The 22,660-nt window shown below is 46.5% G+C and overlaps 1 protein-coding gene across 1 annotated transcript; it reads left to right on the forward strand.

Annotated features, from left to right (window-relative positions):
• Positions 1 to 17,462: 17,462 nt before the first annotated feature.
• Positions 17,463 to 18,800, forward strand: LOC140222608 (uncharacterized). Its single transcript, XM_072293441.1, has 3 exons — positions 17,463 to 17,689; positions 17,771 to 18,096; positions 18,310 to 18,800. Exons 1-3 carry the CDS (start codon positions 17,463 to 17,465, stop codon positions 18,798 to 18,800), a joined length of 1,044 nt encoding a protein of 347 aa, XP_072149542.1.
• The last annotated feature ends 3,860 nt before the right edge of the window (positions 18,801 to 22,660 follow it).

The following is a 22,660-nucleotide window of genomic DNA, read 5'->3' on the forward strand; positions in this document are numbered from 1 at the left end:
CCCTGTGTGCGTGGTAAGAACGGATAAGAATTTGATAACAGCACAAGTGTGAGCGCCTTGTGAGCCGTTACACCCCTGTTTTGTCGTCGCTTGTGTTCTTGTATTTGCGCTAACCATGGCAGATGATGTCGACGCGGGGGCTAACCAGCTACAGGGCATACGGGCACAAGTTGAAGGGCTTGTCACCGACATTCAGACGATTCATGAACGGCTGGACTCGACGATCTCCTCGACGACCGAGCGGTGTGATCAGCTCGACCTTGCACAGACGGCCGCTAAGGCCACACTCGACTCAGTTGTGGCAAGACTCGATGCATTGCACACAATAGTCGCAGAGTTGCAGCAGGGTTATGGTGGTGACTCGGACCAGGACGATGGCGACCGCCGAGGCCGTGCCCGCCGCGTGCCACGCCGTCCCGGTAATGATTCCTTTTCCAAGATTAAATTTAAAATTCCACCTTTTAATGGCAAATATGATCCTGCCGCATATCTTGATTGGGAATTAGAAGTTGAACAGAAATTTTCATGCCATGATATTCTTGCTAATTCTCAAGTTAAAGCTGCTATTAGTGAATTTACTGATTTTGCTTTAATTTGGTGGCGTGAATATAAACACAAACATCCCAATACCATTCCAACCACTTGGGAGCAATTAAAAACTGCTATGCGCCACAGATTTGTGCCTTCTTATTATGCTCGCGATTTGCTTAATAAAATGCAACGTTTTCAGCAAGGTTCCAAATCTGTTGAGGAATATTTCCAGGAATTACAAATAGGCATGATTCGTTGTGGGTTATTGGAGGAAAACGACGCTGCTATGGCACGTTTTCGTGGTGGTTTGAACCGCGAAATTCAGGATATACTTGATTATAAGGACTACACAGATATGACAACATTATTTGAATATGCTTGCAAAGCTGAACGTGAAGTGCAGGGACGCCGCTCGAAGACATATGCTAACTCTTTTGCAGGAAGAAGCTCGACATCCAACTCCGCACCCGCTCTCCCTGCGCCACCCACGCCCACCACTACACCGCGCGAGCGAACGGCCAAACCTGCCAGCGCTGCCCCTTCCACAGGCGCCGCCCCTCCCACAAGCCGTACACGGGATATTCAGTGTCATCGTTGCAAAGGATTTGGCCATGTGATTCGGGACTGTCCGAACAAGCGCACTTTGCTTCTTCGTGACGATGGTGAGTACTCTTCCGCTAGTGATTCTGAAGATACTCGACCTACGATGCTTGCCACTGACCATGCAGCTATGGAGGTACATGTCAACCCGGGCGACGCCGATAGGTATAAAAGTCTTGTTGTGCAGCGTGTTCTTAGTACACAGGTCGCCCCGTCCGAGAAGAATCAGCGACACACTCTTTTCCATACCAAGGGCGTTGTGCAGGAGCGGTCGATTCGCATCATCATCGACAGCGGCAGCTGCAACAATTTGGCGAGTACCACGCTGGTTGAAAAGTTGTCTTTACCCACTCGTAAGCATCCACATCCATATCACATTCAATGGCTTAATGATGGTGGGAAAATTAGAATTACTCGATCAGTCCGTGTTCCTTTCTCCATGGGTGCTTATTCTGATTTTGTCGATTGTGATGTTATTCCCATGGAAGCATGCTCTCTGTTACTTGGGCGACCTTGGCAATATGATACTGATAGCTTGCATCATGGTCATTCAAATCACTATTCTTTCATGTTTAAGGGTCAAAAAATAATTATACATCCAATGACACCTGAACAAATTCTTAAAGATGATCTTGCTAGAGCTGCTAAAACTGCTAAACAACTTGAACCATCGAAATCTATTAATTCTGAAATCAAGTTGAATGCTCCTGTTTTGCTTGCCACACGTGCTGATTTTGATGAGTTACGCGATGCTCCTTTGCCATGCTATGCCCTTATATGCTCTAGTGTGCTCGTTTCACTTGATGCTGCACCATCTTTGGATATTCCCCCTGCGGTTGCTAACATTTTGCAGGAGTACGCTGATGTCTTTCCAAAAGATTTGCCACCAGGACTCCCACCACTTCGTGGCATTGAGCACCAGATCGACCTCATTCCCGGCGCACAGCTTCCGAACCGCGCACCGTACCGTACAAATCCGGATGAGACGAAGGAAATCCAGCGCCAGGTACAGGCGTTGCTTGACAAGGGTTATATTCGTGAGTCTCTTAGCCCTTGCTCCATTCCCATGTTACTTGTTCCAAAGAAAGATGGCTCTTGGCGTATGTGTGTAGACTGTCGTGCTATTAATAACATTACCATTCGCTACCGATACCCTATACCACGCCTTGATGATATGCTAGATGAGCTTAGTGGTGCCATTCTTTTCACTAAGATTGATTTGCGTAGTGGCTACCATCAGATTCGCATGAAATTAGGTGATGAATGGAAAACGGCTTTTAAAACGAAATTTGGGTTATATGAATGGTTGGTTATGCCGTTTGGTTTGACAAATGCGCCCAGCACATTTATGCGTTTGATGAATGAAGTTCTGAGGCCCTTCATAGGATTGTTTGTAGTTGTCTATTTTGATGATATCCTCATTTACAGCAAGTCTATGGAAGAGCATTTAGAACATTTGCGTGCTGTTTTTGATGCATTGCGTGCGGCCCATTTATTTGCTAACCTCGAAAAATGCATGTTTTGCACACAACGTGTCTCGTTTCTTGGCTATGTTGTTACTCCACAGGGCATTGAGGTGGATAGCAGCAAGATTGATGCCATTCGGGAGTGGCCTACACCGACGACGGTCACACAAATTCAAAGCTTTCTTGGCCTTGCAGGTTTCTACCGCCGGTTTGTTCGTGATTTTAGCTCCATTGCAGCGCCTCTACATGAGCTTACAAAGAAGGATGTTCCCTTTGCTTGGAGGGATTCGCAAGAGGTTGCGTTCAGCACCTTGAAAGATAAGTTAACCAATGCTCCTCTCTTGCAGTTGCCTGATTTTACTAAAGTGTTTGAGCTTGAATGCGATGCTAGCGGTATTGGGCTAGGTGCTGTTTTGTTACAAGAAGGAAAACCTGTTGCTTACTTTAGCGAGAAATTAAGTGGTGCTAGCTTGAATTATTCTACTTATTGGTCCCTCCTCAAACTGGTAAGCCGTTTAAACTATATTTATCAGCCGATGAACGAGCTATTGGGTCGGCTCTGGTCCAGGAGTTCGAAGGAAAGGAACGGGTAATTTATTATGTCAGTAGAAGACTCCTGGACGCCGAAACAAGGTATCCTCCAGTGGAACGGTTGTGCCTATGCCTTTACTTCTCATGCACCAAACTCAGGTACTATTTGCTGTCAGCAGAATGTGTGGTCGTATGCAAGGACGACGTGGTAAAATACATGCTGTCACTGCTGATTTTGAAGGGATGAATCGGAAAATGGATCTTGGCTCTGTCGGAGTTTGACCTTCGATATGAATCGGCAAAGGCCGTTAAGGGTTAGGTCATGGCCGATTTCGTTGCCCAACACTGCGGACCAGAGACTACCTTCGTGGAACCGGTACCTTGGACCTTATACTTTGATGGATCGTCATGTGGGGCCGGATCAGGAATCGGCATCGTCCTCATATCGCCTCGGGGGGCAAGCTATGATTTTTCTCTGCCGATAGAAGCATCTGCCACTAACAATCAAGCAGAGTACCGAGCTATACTGAAGGGATTACAATTGCTAAGAGAAGTCAAGGCCGATTCTGTCAAAGTTTTTGGAGATTCTATGCTTATTGTGGATCAATTAACAGGGAAGTTCGAATGCAAGGACGATGTGTTGAGGATTTATTACGAAGATTGCCTGCAGCTTCTGAAAGAATTCAAATCGGCAGTTATTGAACACATCCCAAGGAATCACAACGAGGATGCCAATAAGCTCACCCAACACGCATCTAGGTATCGGCCGATTCAAGGCGCTATGGCTCTAGAGCTCGCAGCCGATGACTGGCAAAAAGAGATTGCCGATTACCTGAAAGATCCATCCAAGAAAGTGGATCGGCGGGTGCATTTCCATGCTACCAAATACGTGTTACTGGAGGATGACTTGTTCTATCGAACAATCGATGGTGTCCTACTCAAGTGTCTAGGAACGGAGGAGGCTAAGACTCTGATGGGAGAAATCCATGAAGGAGTGTGTGGAGCCCACCAATCGGCACATAAGATGAAATGGATGATTAGGAATAATGGGTATTACTGGCCGACGATCCTCGAAGATTGCTTCAAATATTATAAAGGATGCCAGGATTGTCAAAAATACGGGAATGTCCAGCATGCACCCGCATCGGCCATGAATCCCATTATCAAACCATGGCCGTTCAGAGGTTGGGGAATAGACCTCATCGGCCAAATTTATCCTCCGTCAAATAAAGGGCACAAGTTCATTCTGGTGGCCATCGATTATTTCACCAAATGGGTGGAGGCAATTCCGTTAAGGGCCGTAACATCGGCTGCCATGGTTGACTTCGTAAGGGACCATATCGTCTACCGCTTCGGCATCCCCTAGACTATCACAACCGATCAAGGGACGATGTTTACGTCAGGAGAATTCGAGGAGTTCACGGCCGATATGGGAATCAAATTGTTAAACACCTCTCCGTATTATGCCCAAGCTAACGGCTAGGCCGAATCCTCTAATAAAGGGATAATAAAGTTAATCAAGAGGAAGATAGAGGAGCAGCCGAAAAAGTGGCATCTATGTCTGACTGAAGCCCTATGGGCGTAAAGGATGGCTTGCCATGGGGCCACCAAGTTGTCCCCTTAGTACTACCATGGGAATTGAGGGCGGGGTCGAGACGCACTTCGCTCCAGGACCAGTTGACGGCCGACGACTACTCCTTGCTCATGAAAAGGGAACTTGATGACTTGGCTGGCCAACAATTGAGAGCTTTGATAAGCATCGAAGAAAACAAGAACAAAGTGGCTAGGTGGTATGATAAGAAGGTCAAAGTCAAACAATTCTCTCCGGGGGTCCTGGTTTGGAAGTTAGTGTTGCCGATTGGGTCGAAAGATCCTAAATTCAGTAAGTGGTCCCCTACATGGGAAGGGCCGTATAAAATCGGCAGATGTGCTCTAGGAAATGCTTATATTCTGGAAACAATCGAAGGAGAAGAGTTTACTAGGGCTCTGAACGGAAGATACTTAAAAAGGTACTACCCTAGTATATGAGTCGGAGCATAAGGATCTACCACGATGAACAACACACAGCCGATGCAAAAGGATTCGTCTAGAGAAAACACGTAATCGTCCAAATCGGCCGATATATTTCATTCGGTACGGACGGTGGGTTACACGGCCGACAAGGTACAAGTCGCCCTTAGAACAAAAAATAATTAATCACGCTTTTTCTTACGCTCTCTCTCAGCCCGACCTAGTGCTATCAGAAGACGGATGTACTCTTCTTCTATCTCTTTCATCGAAGCCTCCGCTTCGACTTGACGGGGGAGAGGGTGACTCCGGTCCATGGCCGGGCGTGATGTTCCTGCTGCTGCATCTTCGAGGACGATTTGATGGGGAAGCGGATGACTTCGGTCGGCTTGAAGTCGCCGGTGGTCGTTGCCGTCCAGAAAATCCCAGATTCGGCGAACGTCAGCAGGGACGTGCTCTTGAAGTTCGTCGCGATGAGCCCTGATTAAGTCCTTGTCTTCTTACGACAGCGGTTCGTCGGAATGCATGAGTCCGATGGCTCGTTCGAGTTCAGGGCTAAGACGCCGCGGCTGCGGAGAACAACAATATACGTATAGTCGCCAAAAAGGTGATTTCCTTCAGAGGAGTCAAATTAAGAAAGAGAATGAAGGCAAATCTTTTACCTGATTAACAGAAGAGGTAGAAGATGAAGAAGACATGACTGAAAGGCGCACCGACGAAAATAGGTTGGGAAGATGAAGCCGAGCTAGACAGGTGCTCTCGGAACAGGGACCTAGGCCGGCATTTATAAGAAAGGAAGGCGTGAATGTTTGGTAAGACGCGTCCCATCGGAAGTGGAAAAGGTAATAAATAAAGGGGGCGCCGCGAAGGACGGTCAAAGGAGGCATTAAATGTTTGTACAAGAACTGCCAGTACTTTTACAGGTCACCCAGAAGGGCATCGATAGCTGCGACCGCTCAGCGCCGGATCTGATCGGCAGAGTCCAGGACCCGTTGTTCATCCTCTGCCGATCCGGGGACTTCTGACATGTGGCGGTGGAGTCTGAGGGCTTCGTGAGCCAGGTGCTGCCTCTCCCGTTTCAGATCGGCAATGACGGAAGGGAGTTCTTGAAGCCTCTTCTCTTCGGCATCTATTGCTTTGGTCACCTGCTCCATCTCCTTGGCAAGCTCTGCCCTTCGGCGTTTTAGGCGATCTATCGTGCCAACGATCCCTGGGCGAGAGTCTTCTAGAAAGTGAATCCGTTGATGCACCTCTTGAGCTTGACGCTTGTACGTGTCTTCTTCTTCACGAGTCTTGGTCAGCTTGGCGCAATCGGCCATGTGGCGCAGGGCCCTAAAGACCGGAATCCTCATCGACTCGATGTATGCGGCCAGCGCCAAGGCCTCTTCCGCTTCTTCTGGTACTCGCTCGCTGACGTCACCAAAAAGTTGCCGAATCAGCGAGGCGTCTTCTACTAATCGGCCGATGTCCTCTTAAAGAAGGGATCGGATGCTTGCGAGTTTGGCACGGACGTCATCAGGAACAGAGCTCAAGGTGACCTGGCAAGAGGCGACTTCCTCGTCATCGGAGAGTACGACCGCAAATGAGAAAAGGCTGTTGTTGGGGGTGTCCTGTTCCTGAAAAATAATAAGCCAAGAAGAAAAACAAATCAGCCGATGATGATAGCAAATCGGCCGAGTAAGGGTGAAAAGTCTCTTACCTCCTTGAAACGGATTTCTTCAAACTGTGTTTGAGAGGCTGTTATCCTCGATTCAGGGGCCTGTATCATTGGTTCGCCAGAAGTAGAAGACTCCACCATGATTGGTGCTTTGCTCGGGCCAGCTTCTCGAAAGATGACCATTGGTTGGCTAGGTAGAGCGCTAAGTGTACCGGTGACCTGTGACAAAAGATTGAATAAGAATATTATCCAAATACTGGAAAAATCGGTTGAAGAGTAGTCTACCTCGGCAGATGGAAGCGTGGGCGTGTTGATGACCGATTGGGTTGCTGCCGATTGTTGTGAGTCCATAGAAGTAAGTTGTGCAGTCTAAAATAAGATGAGTCAGTATAGGGATGGCAATCGGTAGGATCAGACAACAAGTTTACCTGCATAGCCTCCACCAGTAATGATGCAGCGACCGCTCCAGCTTGCGTGATGACTTGAGTATCCACTTCTCCAGCAGCTGGAAGGGGCAAGGCGGCCAAAGTTTCTGCCGATGTGATCATAGGAGGGTCGGCCGGTTCTATACGAGTTCGTACTCGGCGATTGGTCTTCTTGGTAACCTTCTTCCGCGCCTGCTTCGATCGGCCGGCAATCACATCCACGGAAGGGGCATCATAGCCGATAAGGGGGAAGATGGTGTATGGGTGATGATCCTCTAACGGCCGGCCACTCCGACTGTGTGTTGGGGGAACGCGGTTTTCAGACTGAAGTAACAGCAAGATGTTAGTGTATATATTTAACCGCATTAATAAAGGAATGAAGATCGGCTAGGGGGAAAAATACCTCGGTGTTCGGATCGATGTTGGCTGGGTCCAAGAGATTGCAGTATGTCAATGCTGAGGCGCAGAACAGGTACTGTTTCCATTCGGCCCACCATAGCTTGAATTGTTGGACAGCAAAGGGGGCTACTATCTAGTCATTCAAGTCTATGGTGCTGGAGTCTGGTATCCGATCTCGCAGCCGACTATAGTCAAGGCCCTTGGTGAGCTCATCTCTGAACTTTGCTCGGCCGATGAAGTATGCCTGAATCGGCAGTTGACCCATGCCGAATTGCCATGCTGCAACAGAGGGGTTGTAGAATTCATATGTAGGGGCATCTTTTCCTGAGAAGAAGTTGGCCGGTAAGATCCCCGGTTTAATTAACTTATCTGTAAGATCTTCGTCGAATCGGCCGGTGGTTGAGTCGAAGCAAGAAGGGAGTTCAAAGATTGGGTCATCTCTCCGATAAGGGAACCATACGGTTGCATCTTCATTGAAGCCGTTATAAAAACACCGGAAGTATTCGGCCACCTTGGTCGCAGAGTATGAGCAACCAGAGAAGGCCGATGCCGCTTCGCCGAAAGACGTACACCGGCGTCGGACAGTGAGATTCTCTTCCGATTCGACGCTAGGGAATGTCATATTTTCCACTCGCTGCTGAGAGATCTCGCTCATATACTAGTTCAGCCATAAGTTAATGAACCACCAGGGCCCACCTGGGTTTCCAATCGGCTCCCCTTGGGATAGCTTGGTGCCGATTTGGTGAAGCATGTGGTAGACTGCTCCCAGTAAGTGCTTTCCAAGAGGAACAGGAGTCCCTATTGATAGTGCTTCGGCCAGAGCTTGGGTATTGGTAGATGGACCAGCTGCTCTCCCACAGAAGAAGTGCTTCTCTAGCCACATCATCAGGAAGGCCGTATACTCTCTGTTCTCGACAGATCCGGCCCTTTTGTTGCATCTGATGAAACCTTTCCACCCGCCGATTCCCCTGGTGTCCAGCCGATGTGATGTTGCGGCTATAAGGTGGAAAGGGGTGTCCGGGGAAGAAATGTCCATGCCGGTCAGCAAGACTACATCGGCCAATGTGGGGGTCATAGGTCCGTGTCCAAACAAGAATGCGTTGAGAGCATCGGACCAGAAGTAAGAAGCTGCCATCACTAACGGCTCATTCCGTTCCATTTGGGACAAGGACAAATCAATGCATTGGCCAATTTTGAGCTCGTCCCACTGGACCTTCTTGGAGGCGGCTATCCGCTGGTACCATTCCCTCCAACCGGGAGTTTCGTTCGGCCAAGACCTAAAGGTACCCGACCAGTGATCTAGGTCCATAGTTGATTGTTTGAAGGGGATCCTATGGGTTTCCAAATTGATTAAGTCAGTTGGATCTGGATTTCCCATGGGCCTGAGGCAGATAAGGCCGAGGCTTTCTGTAAGGCGAATGGTGATGCGATGCCTAACTGCCTAAAAAAGAAAAAGGGGGTGCGAGGGTAAGAAATAGATCTAAGGTAAATGCATTACTAATAAAGGAAAGTTTCGGTAATGACCTCCGGGATGAAGCTCCTCGTAATCGGCGGAGTCGCCGGTGCAACTACAGATGATGAAGCTGCCAATGGGATCTCGGATGAAGATTCAGCTTTCGCCGATGGAGCTCCTTCTTCCGTCAATGGAGCCGCCGCTATCGCTTCTGGAATCTCCGCCGAAGGCGCCATTTCTGGAGCTTCGCGCGTTTGTGAGGTGTCTGAAGGTGCCACCATTGGAAAAGTAGGAGGGAATGCGAAGGGAAGGAGGCGCTGGAGAATTGGAGGATTGAGGAAAGTGTTGGAGGGAGAAGAAAGCCTGTGCGCTGAAGAAGAAGGACGTGAACTCGTAGGGAGTACGGGATGTGCTGATATTTAAAGAAGGTCTGAGAAGGGGTAAAAGCGGAATTTTTACCGCGCCGGCGTTTTGAGTTTTTCGGGAGTAGTGGTTGTCGTGGGCGCCCATTTCAAAAAGATTGCAATCATCAGGTTGGAGACCGCGAAATGGAAGGATATTTTCATGGCGTCTGTTTCAGACGGGAAGTTGAAAAGAATTTCGAAGTAAAGACTATGTTTTACTCCGAAACTGGGGGGCATGTGTTGACGCCAGATTTTGACACGAGTAAAATCAGCGTTAGGAGAAGAAGAGATTGGAAGATGCGGCGAGATACAAGGGCGATGATTGGAAATCAGCCGATTGGTGCTACAGTCAAGGATCGGCCAATTGATGCTACAGTCGAGGATCGGCCGATTGATCCTTGGAGTTCCGCCTCGCCCAACCCCTGAGGCTTGGGATCGAACGCGCCCGACCCTCCAAGGGAGGATCTCCGCCTCGCCCGACCCCTGGGGTTTGGGATCGGACGCGCCCGACCCTCCAAGGGAGGATCTCCGCCTCGCCCGACCCCTGGGGTTTGGGATCGGACGCGCCCGACCCTCCAAGGGAGGATCTCCGCCTCGCCTGACCCCTGAGGTTTGGGATCGGATGCGCCCGACCCTCTAAAGGAGGATCTCCGCCTCGTCCGACCTTAGTCCCCAGAGTCGGGATGAGTCTGAGCCCTCGACGTGTGGGTCTTGATCGGTTACCCCCTTGCCAAAGAGGTGATCGGCCGGTTAGGAGGTTAGAATAGTTGGGCCGATGTGGGCTTAAAAAGGATTATGAAGATGAAGAAGGGGTCAGCCCATGAAGCGTGTGAAAATAGTACGAATCGTACTTGTAAATATTCGTTTTCCGTTTAAACTTAGGGATAGAGTTCTAGTCTTCTAGTCGGATAGGGAGTCGTTTGTACGGGGCTATAAATAGCCACCCTTATGGATCTGTAATCATAATCAACTCAATACAACAAACTACTTTTTCCTCGTACTTACTTTCAAGCAGGCGACTTCGCCAACACTTTTTCTCCTTTTTCACGAGTTCGTACGGGTTGGCGGGGCTGCATCAACTTGACCTCCGGCCAATCTTGTAAGTTCTGTTTATCGAGTAATTTCTAAGCTTTAACTTCGGGCGCATCGCTGTCGTTTCATTTAGATTTATTCACCAGTTATTGATATTTACTAGAATTCTAGGTTTTACCTGTTGTTCTAGTTTTATCACCAGTTATCCAGCTAAGAATCAGTATTTTCAGCTTTTCTTGTATTTTGCTGTTTAATTTACCTATTTCATGCATAGCCGATCAGATCTGTTCCTAGTGTTGCTACCGTAGCGTTGTTTAGATTACTCTAGTAGTTTTCTTTTTAAACGTTGCCTGGTAATCGGTTGCATCATAGCCGATTTCCTTATTACTGTAAATCGGCCGATTCGCTGATAAGCCTTCTCAAGATCGGAATCTTAGCCGATCGCAACCTCTGGGAACTGACACGTTTATTTCCTTGCCAATCAACAGGTCAGATTGGCTGGCACGCCGCGCGAACCGCACCAGGGCGATCACCCGAACAGGATTTAAGCAGATTCTCCCGGGTCGTGTGTCCGACGCTGGGAATTTGATCAGTGATTTCCAGCGCCAACACCCGGTAACCTACTCGGGCGCTACCAACTCAGGAGCTGCCGATGCCAATGTTGCTCGCTCGGAGGCTGTTGTCTCCGGGTTCGAAAGCGGCACCCCCACAGGCAACTCTTCAACAACCACGACACTGACAACTGCGTCTTTGGCAATTGCGACTACTTCACCATAAGTAGCCTCATCACCCCCGATAGTCAAGTCGTCAGCCTATCCAACCGACTAACATCATCAGCGTTCTACAAAGAAATAACTTTCCAAAAAAGTACTCGAATACACGACTATGTACCTTGGCACTCTGTGACCCCTTGGGGGTCAAACTCGATAAAGAAATAGGCTAAACAGCACCTTTCTTTTGAACTACTCGCCATTTATTGGCAGGAGGAGAAGGATCATCGTTAGTGTCAACCACAGCAATCTCCCTACCCTCAGACGGTGGCAAGAAGCCGAAAAGCACCCGAGACTACAAGCCAATAATTATTACTCGAAAAAGTGTTACCATGCCTTGACTACACAAATTAAGCAAAGGAACATACCTTTGTTGGTCCATACCAACTATCAAATTGACGAAGAACTCCTGGAAATACTGATACCCCTTGATAGTTCTTGAATAACTTCCCCAACAATGCCTCAACATCATCATCAGATATGTCATCAGGGGACATCCGCGACGGGTCATCAAAACCCAAGTACTCCGAGCCTGAGCGAGCTCGTTGTTGCAAAGGCTGAACCCTCCGCTTGAGAAAACTGGCGTCCACATTGATGCCAGTCAAGCCCAACAACTTCAACTCGGCAATCTGAGTCAGCAGGTTAGCAATTTCAGGGGTGTCCTCGGGCTCGCTAACCCAATTATCCGCATGCTTTGGAGCATGACCGGTGACCACTAGCAAGACAGGATCATGATTCCCAACATAAAACCATCTTTTCTTCCAGTCGCCATGAGAGTCAGGCAGGACATTCGAGATAAGCACTCGAGTTCCTCAGCTGAAACCCAGCCCCTCCAAACACCTCTGTCCTAGTTGCACTGGGTTGCGGCTTATAGCGAAACAACTTTCTAAAAAGATCAAGACTAGGAGGGACACCTAGTTACACCTCACACAAGTGTACAAAGATAGCCATATGGAGCACACCATTGGGATTCAAGTGAACTAACTGAAGGTTGTAGTACCCGAGAATACCTCTGAAGAAGTCAAAGGTGGGCACTGTTACTCCTCTCTCAACGAAATGTGTTAGCATGACTGTCTCCTTCAGGTGCTCCTCAAACTGCCATGCATTCCCAAATGCAGGCCTCCACTCGAGTTCAAGTTTTGGTTGAAGAAGCTTTACGTCAACCAAACCCTGGACCGCTGGTTCCTTCATCACAGAGTGCTACCAGGTGATCCCAGGCGGCGGCGATGTAGTCTGATTTGTTGGACCACACTTTGGTGCTGGTAGCGCGAGCTCTTTGCCTTTCTTGGATTTAGATCTTACCTTACTGGTGGCCACGGCTTCACCCTGGGTTTTCTCCGATTTCTTCCCCATCTTCTTGACGCGCATCAGTCAGTCTCAGGAAGGGTGGAGGAGGAGCGACAGCAGATCTCCCTCAAGGGTAAGGACAAGGCAACAATGGCAGTGGCGGTGCAGGGAAGAGTGGCGGCTCTAGATGCACAGGAAAGGGGCGCAAAAAACAGATCTGCTAAAAATGACGTACCACTAATCACCATTGGGCCTCCCTGTTATATCTACATCACCTCCGGATTTCAAGCATCAATCAAGCAACGGTCAGATATAAATCACATTTACCACCATAATTTCCAATGAATACTCTAACCAAAGGTTTGACTCCTTCATCGACTGCAAGTAATCACCTAAGTGCTCGGGGGCTGCGGATACCGTACCTGCTGGATAAAGTTTTCTTTTTTCTGAAGACTACATAAGTGAGAGCGAAGTCACAGATTTGACCCTCAGCCTGATTCTTCGATTCAACCTAAGGCTCGGGGGCTACTCCATATGGAGTGCGATTGTCATCGCACTACCATATAAAAAAAAGTTTCAAGGAAAAGGTTACTCAAACATCGAGGATGCTGAGAGTACCTTCCAGTCATGCGACAACACTAGTACTCGAAGGATTGGCCGCGTCTACAACTTAGAAAGCACCAAGGAGAACTCGAGCGACGTCCTCAAGTACCCGGAGCTATTCCTCTCAACTACAAAGTACTCGGGGGCTTGTCGGGCATACATCCCCAGGCCCACGAGTAGGCCTTGTACGGCCCAATCAGTGACGTACTCGGACGAGATTAGGATATGGGAGGCTACACCGCAGGGTAGCATAGCCTCCATGGACTCCTGAAAACTAGTTGGAATAGACAAGGAAACTACTCTACTGATTAGGAGTAGAACTCTATAACCATGTTCAACTAAGACTCCACCCTGTAACCCTACTCCCCCGACTATATAAGGGCAGGCAGGGATCCCCTCAAAACAGGGGCTAAGAAGTTCAATACAATCAACACACAGGATGTAGGGTATTACACAATCTAGCAGCCCGAACCTGTCTAAATCATGTTCCTTGCATCACCATCGACTCCTTGATTCTCGACGACACCCACCGCACAAAAGACCACCTAGGGTACCCCCTAGGCAGGTTGCCGGTCTAAAACACCAACACGTGGTGCCGGCAAGTCTCTTGCAGTAGTGTACGTCGTGTCTAAAAAACATACATAATTCATGTCTCAGTGCTAGTGCTATCTCAGCACTTTCAAGAGGTCACAGGTTCGAGCCTTGCTATGGACACTCTTTCCTTTTTGTTTTTCTTCCTTTTTTTATCTCAGACTAACATAACAGTGAATTCTGAATGGTAAATATGTTGGAATCAAATTGAAAGTATAAACCAAAGTGGCATAATCAGATGGCATGTCAAGTCATTCATCACAATAAAGTTCACAATCATCATCGTTACTTATCATAATTTGCCAAATAGTACCATCAGCTACCAAAATCAATGCACAATCCCCACTTCTCAACCATCTACCTTAGCAATAACAACAAACATCGCAACAGCAACAAGCCGCAGACATCACAGCAGCAACATGTTTTATAAGATGGCATGTCATAGCCATTCATCATTACAAAGTTCATAATCATCATTAATAGCTATCATAATTTGCCAGATAGTATCATCAGCTACCAAAATACAAGCATGATCCCACCTCTCAACCATCTACCTAGCAATAACAACAAACATCATATTATGCCTTGTCATCGTCCCTGAATGACCTTATATTTGTGGCCTGCAGCAGCGATTGCTTGACCTTCTTCACCCCATTGGTGGCTTGATCCAGGTGTCCCTTCACCTTCTGCAGCTCAACAGCAGTCACTTCAAGCTCCATGTTAGCCTTTGTGCATTCTTCCTTCCATATCCTTGTTGCGTCATTTTCAGCTTTCAGATTCCTGTTACCATTTCCCATTTTTAGGTGAGACATCACTGCATCATGTCTAATTTCTTCCTCATGTTCATCAGCTCATTGGTTGTCTCCCCAAAGTGTCGCTTCATCATGTGCATCTCATAGATTGTGTCATTGGCCTCCATCTTAGCAATTCTGAATTATTCTTCCCACGACCTTGCTTCCTCTTCAGCTTTTTCGTTCATTTTTATCAGCCTGACCAGAATACCTTTAGTCCTAGCATCCCATTCAGGATCAGCCCACTTAAACGCCGCGCATTTAACCCATTCAGGTTGCAGACACCAATTACATTCATACAATTCGCCATTTACCATACTAACATCAAGGGTACAAGCAAGGTTTATTAGAATTGAAATAAGTTATCGTTTACCTCGCAGCAGGATGCATAGCGGCGCCCAGGGTTGTCAAATATCCAATCATACTTCACATGAAGAGGAAACTTGTGCTCGCACTTATTTTCAGGATGCACAACGATAACATTAGGCGACGGCGATCTAGTGCGATTAGTGACTCCAGGTTCATCTGGAAGCTAATAAAATACAAGAACCTATCAAATTATAAACTAACTGCATCACCAAAGTCATCGTAACTTGAAAAATTAATGTTTAGCTTTGCACTTCATAAACTATAGTCTATCAACTTCTAACACCAATCGAAATGCAAATCTAAGGGTACGACGAAATCGGAATCTAGTCTCTTCAACCCAGATTCCCAAATCCAGAAATACCCTTCCCTAGGATGATAGGAGAAAGTAGCAGCACAAACCAGGGGACTGACCTGACCGTACCTCCTCCTCCTCCCATTGCCTCTAGAAGCTGCCATTCCCGCCACTAGCCGTTGTAGATCTACACACTAACGTTAGCTCCAGTCTTTGCCATAGCCAACAGGAGCGTGATGCCGGCGAGTCTCTTGCAGTAGTGTATGCCATATCGAGAAATGAGAAATATCTAGCCAATGCTTGGGCCTGCAACTAGCATGTGGACCACACTTATTAGAAGCAAGATATATAAAATGTATCCTATCTAAAAAATATACATAGTTCATAACTAGTAGTGCTGTCTCAGCACAATCAAGAGGTCACAGGTTCAAGCCTTGCTATGGACACTCATTCCTTTTAATTTTTCTTCCTTTTTTTCATCTCAAACTAACATAACTTACCAAAAATTCTGCCACCAACTCACCTAAAACTTACATGTGCGATCCAGTTGCAGTAATGAATTCCCCTTCGATCGGTAACAGGTTCGACCCACGGGAGGAGCATGTTTTCCATTTTATTTTACCACCCTATTTATCAGCTTCAACTTACATGTGGGACCCTAGTTGGTTTATGACGTTTTCGCGGACCTTATATCGTCACAAAACCACCATGAAAAAGCAAGTGACGATTTCTTTTTGGCTACAGTGGCAACTTTTCTGATATTCCATAAATTTGTCACTAAATTTGCTCGGATATGAAACTTTATGACGTTTTCAGCCAGAAATGTCATAGATATATGACGAGAACAAATGTGTCATAAAATTTTCATCATAGATCGACACATTTCTTATAGTGATAACTTCGCGAAGTTATATTCTTATTGAACTTCCAATACCTAAGATAGTACGTGAAGGTGCTCCATCTCCCTCAACCCCCAACCTTCCATGTACATGAGACAACGCCTCCTCCTCCTCATGGCCCAGTGCGCCGCCGGCCTCGCGCGTGTGCCACATCGATCCCGCACATGTTGCTAGCCTTGCTCGTGTGCACTGCCGGTCTTGTTGCCTCCCCCCTGGAACCGCAGTCGTCGGCCACATCACGACTGTCTCTGTTGCCGCCGCTGCCTATTGCTTCCACCGAGAAATGGTCTACAATTTATTTTTAAAATGTTGATCTAAGTTTCGGCAAATATTGAATGCATTCTTCAAAATATGTGGTTCAAAATGTTGAAGGTAGTGTTGTTCACCATGTTGATATACAATTTAAAAAAATGTTGAATCTAATCTTTTAAAACGTTGGATCTAATTTACTGAAATATTGAATCTAGATATATAATTTGGATCCAATGGACTTTAAAATTATATTCCTTAACGAACTTCCACCAAGTTATATAGGACCTCCGGGAGCGGAGAACAGATCGGATGCTCCAGCTGCTTCGGGTGCTCCCGTGCACCCGAGCACTGGCGTTGGATGCACGATGGACGGATCAGATGCGCACATTTTTTTGATGGCAGGTTTCATTCGTGAAAAGTGCAGGGTTGAAATGTAAAGTGCATCAATCTAAATTGTGCATTTAATCCGTTCGTTGTGCATCTGGTCGGATGCACGAGAGCACCCGAAGCAGCTGGAACACCTGTTCTTTCCAGAGCATGGGGCCGGTGTGCATCCGCGAAACGCATAAGAGTAACTCCAACAGATCCTCAAAAAATTCTTCCCCAAAACGAGGTATTGGAGGCTATGCTAAAAAAAAATTTCCTAAAAAATATATCAGCCCACAGCAGATCGCTAAAAACTACTCCCCAATAATTTAAAAGAGGCCACGTCATCGGATTGAGCCTATTTAGTATCCGTTAATTTTTTTTCTCCAGTACCGGAGCCCGTCAAAAATCTCCGGTACCCTATCACGCCGCTGCCCCGCACGGACGCCGCCAGCCCCCTGTGCGCACGGTGAACAGCTCTGGCACAGGGTGAACAGCTCTGGCAGCCCCTGCGCAGGATTCCTGGTGCTTCCTACGTCCACGTCCTCCTGCGCTGGATGAAGGTAATGATTAGGCATCATTTGTTTTTTGTTTTTTTTACGTCACATGCTATAATGAGGATTCTGTCGTAACGAGGTTTTTTGGCCGCCAATACCTAGGATAAACAGTTGCTTTGATCTCCAACTATAATTCGAGATAGGTGAAAGGGAATTGCTATGAATCGACGAAGCTTTTCGATGCATCTAGTGTTGGATTCGTCGTCAGATGATGACAATGATGATTTCTTAATCTCTATTACTCATGTGGCCGTGAATGCGAATGAGTCCGATGATGAAACAAAACATCGTGGTTCTATCATAGGTCATCAAGTACTTCAGCGAGATAGACAGACAGGGCATCAGAGATTGTATCAAGATTATTTTTCAGATGATCCTACGTACGGACATAGTTATTTCAGACGACGGTATGTAAACAATAGATTTATTTGGACCATTTTTTAAAAAAAATCATATTATACATGTGTCTCATTACTCTTGACATGCAGGTTTCGAATGAGGCGTACACTGTTTGTACGCATATGGAATGCCGTAGAGCAACATGATGAATATTTCGTTCAGAAAAGAAACGCTGCCGGTGTGCTTGGCCTTTCTAGTCTGCAAAAGATTACCGCAGCATTTCGGATGTTAACTTATGGAGTAGCAGCTGATGCTACAGATGATTATATCCGTATTGGTGAGAGTACTGCTATTGAGAGTCTGAGAAAGTTTGTCAGTGCTGTTGTTGAGATTTTTGGAGATGAGTACTTGAGATCACCTAATGAAGATGATACTGCTAGATTACTTGCCATTGGAGAGAGTAGAGGTTTTCCTGGTATGCTTGGGTCGATTGATTGTATGCATTGGAGGTGGAAAAATTGTCCTTCGGCATGGCAAGGTATGTATACCGGGCATGTGCATGAGCCTACAATTATACTTGAAGCTGTTGCAGATAAAGATCTTTGGATTTGGCATGCTTTCTTTAGGATGCCTGGTTCCCACAACGACATCAACGTTTTGCACCGGTCTTCTTTATTCGCTCGGCTAGCTGAAGGTCAAGCTCCAAAGGTGAATTATACCATTAATAATAATGAATATACAATGGGTTATTATCTTGCTGATGGCATATATCCCTCGTGGGCTACAATTGTGAAGAGTATACCTGAACCACAAGGTAGCAAGAAGAAATATTTTGCAACTGCCCAAGAAGCTTGTAGGAAGGACGTGGAACGAGGATTTGGGGTTTTACAGTCTCGTTTCGCTATCGTTAGGGGGGCAGCTCGATTTTGGGATCAAGACACCATCGGACAAATCATGAGGGCTTGTGTCATTATGCACAACATGATAGTTGAGAATGAGCGCGATGATTTAAATTATGATGGGGTGGGAGAAAAGGTGAATATTTCTCACGATGAAACACCTGAACTTGAGGAGTTTATTAAAAATTACAGGGATATAAGGGACAAAGATATTCACAATCAGCTTCAAGATGACCTCATTGAGCACCTGTGGCAACATCATCCAGACCTCTACAAATGATTGTCTATAGTTCATAGTAATTGTCCGGATTTTTTGCTACGTTATGCTTCAATAATTTTTGTTACGTTATAATTTTTTTTTAGTTTAAGATAAACCATACAGACATACATAATTCTCTTTCAATAATTGTTACTTTCATAGGCATTCAGTCTCCATGTATTGCTTCTCCAGTGCCAAGTAAATGCGCTACACATCATCTGGTCAATCGGCACTAAACCAAACAAGCCTTGTGATAAGGACATGCTTACGATGCTCAAAATAAGTCCCAGTCTTTCACAGTACTAGCAGCAAATACTTTCACCGAGTATTTATTTTCAAAAATAGCACAGGCACAAGACCATATCCATGCACTCACGGCAATTAAATTGACATTAATTTATCTCACCAACCACTCACAGAGCGATAGACATATAATAGCTGAGTAAATAGGTTCCAAAGTGAATAAAATAAGTCTGTAGTTGGAAAATAGTTCCTAAATCAACAAAACACAAACATGATAGTAATTAAGCACTAGGCATAGATAGTCGGCTCATGATCTCAGCCCGCAAGGACATGTAGTATTTCTTTTATTCATCTGGCATGGTAGTAAGGTCCATGCTCATAATCCTCTCTTCATCCCTCCTTTTCTGCAACTGGACCTCCTGGCTCCTCAGCTCAATAAGTAGTTTTTCATTTGCAACTCGATCCTGTTCAAGAGCAAATGCTTTGTTGAACCTCTCCTCTTTTTTTAGCTCCTTCTCCCCATCAATTTCTTTCTTCTATACCCACATATTTTCTAAGGTTGTTGTCACACTTTTTTTCTTCTCTTGTAGCAGTGCTGCTTTTGCCTTCTTCTTACCAATTGGCCTTGTCAGTGCATTATCTTCTATGCCTTGAACCTCACCTTCTCCTAATTCACTTGGTAAACTTGCACTTGGGCCAGCATTTGAGCTTGTCTTCTGCTTCTTGTTAGATGTTTTACCAACAGCCAATTCATCAATTTTAGCAAGCCATTTTGGTTGTGTTCTCAGCTTATTCCAGCAGTGCATGAACTGGAATACTTTTTGATGTTCGTCTTCAGACTTGTACAAAGCACATGCCTCTGCAACCTGCACACACCAACATCCAAGGGATATTCATATATGATATATAAACATAAAGTACTGCTTGCATGAATATATGAACTCCTGTGTCCAATTGGTGGTAGCATGGCCGGTGGCTGCAACTGGTTCAATTTCAGTTGAACTCCTGTGTCCAACTGAATATTTATGTACTGCAATTGGTTCTCTACAATAGATTTGAATGCAACTAACTCTTGTCTTGTTATTAAGTTTATGCGTAATTCAATTTCAGACTATGCCTGGTTTCTGAGTATGAATTGAACAAGGGATATTCATATATGATATATAAAAATAAAATAGTCGAAATAAAACCTAGTACTGCATAGTGAGTAAAGTACCTTATCTTGTATTGTAGTACCACTCTAACGTCTTAACTCAATTCGTGATAGACATCCACAAAATTTGTTCACACATTTTTGTATGGTCTCCCACCGATGCATGAGCGAATTCATGGTACGCGTAGAGGGGCACGTCTTGTGTTCATTGAAGTACTCATATATACGAGACCAATACTTGGCACCTTTTTGATCTTTGCCTACGACCGGATCCAAGCTTACATTCAGCCACCCAGAAACCAAAACCTCATCTTCGTGGTCACTGAAATTCTTGGATCTCTTATGGTTTGGCCTCGCGGAAGGAGCTGCTGGAACTTCTTCAATTGCCTGTGACTGTTGGTCAACATATGTGTTGCTATAATTATGAAAATCCCCTTAATTGGTTTCATCCATCATCATGTTGGAAAAATATCCATTTCCTGCAAGCATTTAATCACTGATAAGCTGATGAACAGAGGTAATTATAATTTATTTTTGAGAATGATCCAAAGAGTTCTAACTTGCTACAAGAAAAATCCCAGTGAGGGGGCAACAGTTACAGCGTTGTCTCATACAACTATCTCAGCATGGATAAAAGCATCAAATCAAGCATCAAATCAAGCAGATACATTTACATCTAGAAATGTCAAATGTTCCCCATCAATCAGCAAGCGATAATGTTCCTGGAAAAAAATGGACAGACAGCTAGTTCATGGAACATGTTCTCTCTAGGAACATTGAAGCCTGCAATCATATATGTACTTACATCTCTGCATGTTACTAATAGAATTAGTATTTAGAAATCATTTTTTTATGCAAAGCATTTACGAAATCTGGAAATGACATCAGCAAATACGTTGGATGCTTCCATTTTTTCCCACAATTCAGGAAATGCTCATTTTGTCTGTCATGAAGCAGTAGATTACTTGCTTCAGCCTTTGTTTTCCTTGAATTCCAATGACAGGAGCTTCTTGATCAGCTCCCTGTGCCATTCGCAGGACGACTGTACTGAACCGGAACATCTTTTAAGAGCTTGTTGCCTAGAAAGGAGTTATGTAACTAACTGATCATGAAGAGCAACTGTTCTTACTCACTTTAGATAAAGCTAACTGGGGATTGTGCATGAATGCCATGTTCCTATCTATATAGTAATATTACCATATACTGCCCAATAATCAGTTCCCTCAAAAAAGAAAACTGCCCGATAATCTGTTCCCTCAAAGAAGAAAACTGCCAATTGTAGCACTGCAATGCCCAGCTTACAATTCTACTTGTCTCACATTGGACATGGTATCTTTAGAAAGTTTGTAAGAGCTAGCTTTGCTAAATGGAAAATTCTCTTGTTCAGGGACAATGCACAGCATTTCAGATAATGCACAGCATCAAGCATCAAGCACATAGGCCAGCACTCAGCATTTCAGATGCACCATAAAGATAATGCACAGCATCAAGCACATAGTAACATCAGCAGCTCAGGGAAGACTAGTACAAGAACTACAAGATATGACGGGTAACGTAAGGCTTAAGACTTTCAGCACGAAAGTACAGCCACCATTTTCAACTAATTAGATGCTAACTTGACTACAGCAGCAATCACAACCAAACAGCTTCAAGATAAACTTAAAACATGAATTTGATTGATGAATTTCTACAAAATATGAGAACCATACTGTTCAGAAAAGTGTTGCCATCGGCCATGTGCTCAAAAGATGTAGAGGGGGTATCGCTACCAAGGTACTGTTGCGCCAGGGGATCATCGTCGTCGCCGGCAAAGCCTACCATCGGAGGACATGGTGGTCGTCGACCCTACCCTTCACTTTGCATCTCACCTCCACCGGTCCGGCCAAGATACTCACCGCCGGCAAACTGCAAATCTTGGACACCGCCATTCCATTGGGCATTGGGGCCACCGACGGCCATGACCCGACGCATCTGCTGCCTGCCGCGCCGATCTTGAACTTGCCGGACGGGAGCACTCGACATTGGCGGAACCTTCTGCAGGCCGGGCGCCACCGCCGCTTGGGGAAGATAGGCCGGGTGTTGCTGATGCTCGGGGAAGAGAGGCCAGCCGCCCCTGCGGCTCGAGGAAGACAGGTGGCCGTGCGCCGCCGGCGGTCGGGGAAGTTAGGCCGCTTGGGGAAGACGGGTCGGCCACCGCCGCAGCTCGGGGAAGACAGGCGGGCGCCGCCGCAGCTCGGGGAAGACAGACGGGCGCCGCCGCCGGTCGGGGAAGACAGGCTGGGCCCGCGCGGGGGGCACCGGCCGGGGCGGCTCCGGCCCCCGGGCGGCCTTCGGCCGGCAGCGGCCGCGGGGCCTTCGGGCGGGCGCCGGGCGGCCTTCGGCCGAGCGCGGCCGCGGAGCCTTCGGGCGGGCGGGCGCAGGCCGGGGCGGCTCCGGGCGCCGGGCGGCCTTCGGCCGGGCGCGGGCGCAGGGCTGTCGGGCGGGC

This window comes from Setaria viridis, chromosome 4 (assembly GCF_005286985.2).
Source record: "Setaria viridis chromosome 4, Setaria_viridis_v4.0, whole genome shotgun sequence".
NCBI lineage: Eukaryota > Viridiplantae > Streptophyta > Magnoliopsida > Poales > Poaceae > Setaria > Setaria viridis.